Consider the following 743-nt stretch of genomic DNA (forward strand, 5'->3'; position numbering starts at 1 on the left):
CCGCCGCCGCGGCCGCCGCCGCGTCGGCGCGCGCGCGCTCGCTGGCGGCGCCGCGGAGCGCTTCCACCTCTGCCGCCAACATCCTCAGCTCCTCCTGCAACTCCCCCTCTACCATCCGTGCCGCCCGCCGCTCCTCCTTCCCCCGCCGCTCCTCCTTTTGCACCGCCTCGAACAGCGCCGCCGCCTGCTCCGCCGCGGCCGCGTGCCGCCGCGCGAGGCGGCGGCGCGCGTCGTCGTGCTCGCGGCGCAGGCGGCGCGCGTCTGCGCGCAGCGCCTCCTCGCGCTCCGCCGACTCAGCGAGCCGCGTCTCGGTCAGCTCCAGCTGTCGCTCCATCATGTTCAAAGTCGTGAGCAGCACCTGGTTCTCGATCCTGTGCACCTCGCTGTGGCGGCTCGCGCGGCGCGCGCTGGCGGCGACCTCGGCCTCGAGCTGCCCGACGCGCGCCCAGAGCTCGGCGCGGCGCACGCCGGGCGCGGCGCCGCCGGCCGTGGGGGACGAGACGGTCTCCTGGGCTGCGTGTAGCGGAGTTGCCACGACGGCGGCGGTGGCGGGGAGGGGCGGGGGGCCCGAGGCGTCGGGGCCAGTGGCGGCGGCGGCGCCCGCGATGCAGAGCGCGAGCGCCTCCTGCTCCTGCAGCCGGTGCAGGTGGTGCATCTGCTGCGCGAGCAGCTGCTGCTGGTGGTGCAGCGGCCGCGGCCGCGGCTGCTGCTGCGGCGGCGCGGCCGCCTGCGTGTGCAGGCTC

At 77.9% G+C, this 743-nt stretch overlaps 1 protein-coding gene across 1 annotated transcript in view; it reads right to left on the minus strand.

Annotated features, from left to right (window-relative positions):
• Positions 1–67: 67 nt before the first annotated feature.
• Positions 68–743, minus strand: part of MNEG_8837 (hypothetical protein) — a gene marked incomplete at both ends in the record, with an annotated part of 2,178 nt that continues 1,502 nt past the window's right edge. The window contains one exon of the mRNA XM_014042689.1: positions 68–727. Within this exon, the coding sequence (XP_013898143.1) occupies positions 68–727 (660 nt within the window). The remainder of the gene's footprint in view (positions 728–743) is intronic.

Source organism: Monoraphidium neglectum (assembly GCF_000611645.1).
Source record: "Monoraphidium neglectum strain SAG 48.87 unplaced genomic scaffold scaffold01727, whole genome shotgun sequence".
In the NCBI taxonomy this organism is placed as follows: Eukaryota; Viridiplantae; Chlorophyta; class Chlorophyceae; order Sphaeropleales; family Selenastraceae; genus Monoraphidium; species Monoraphidium neglectum.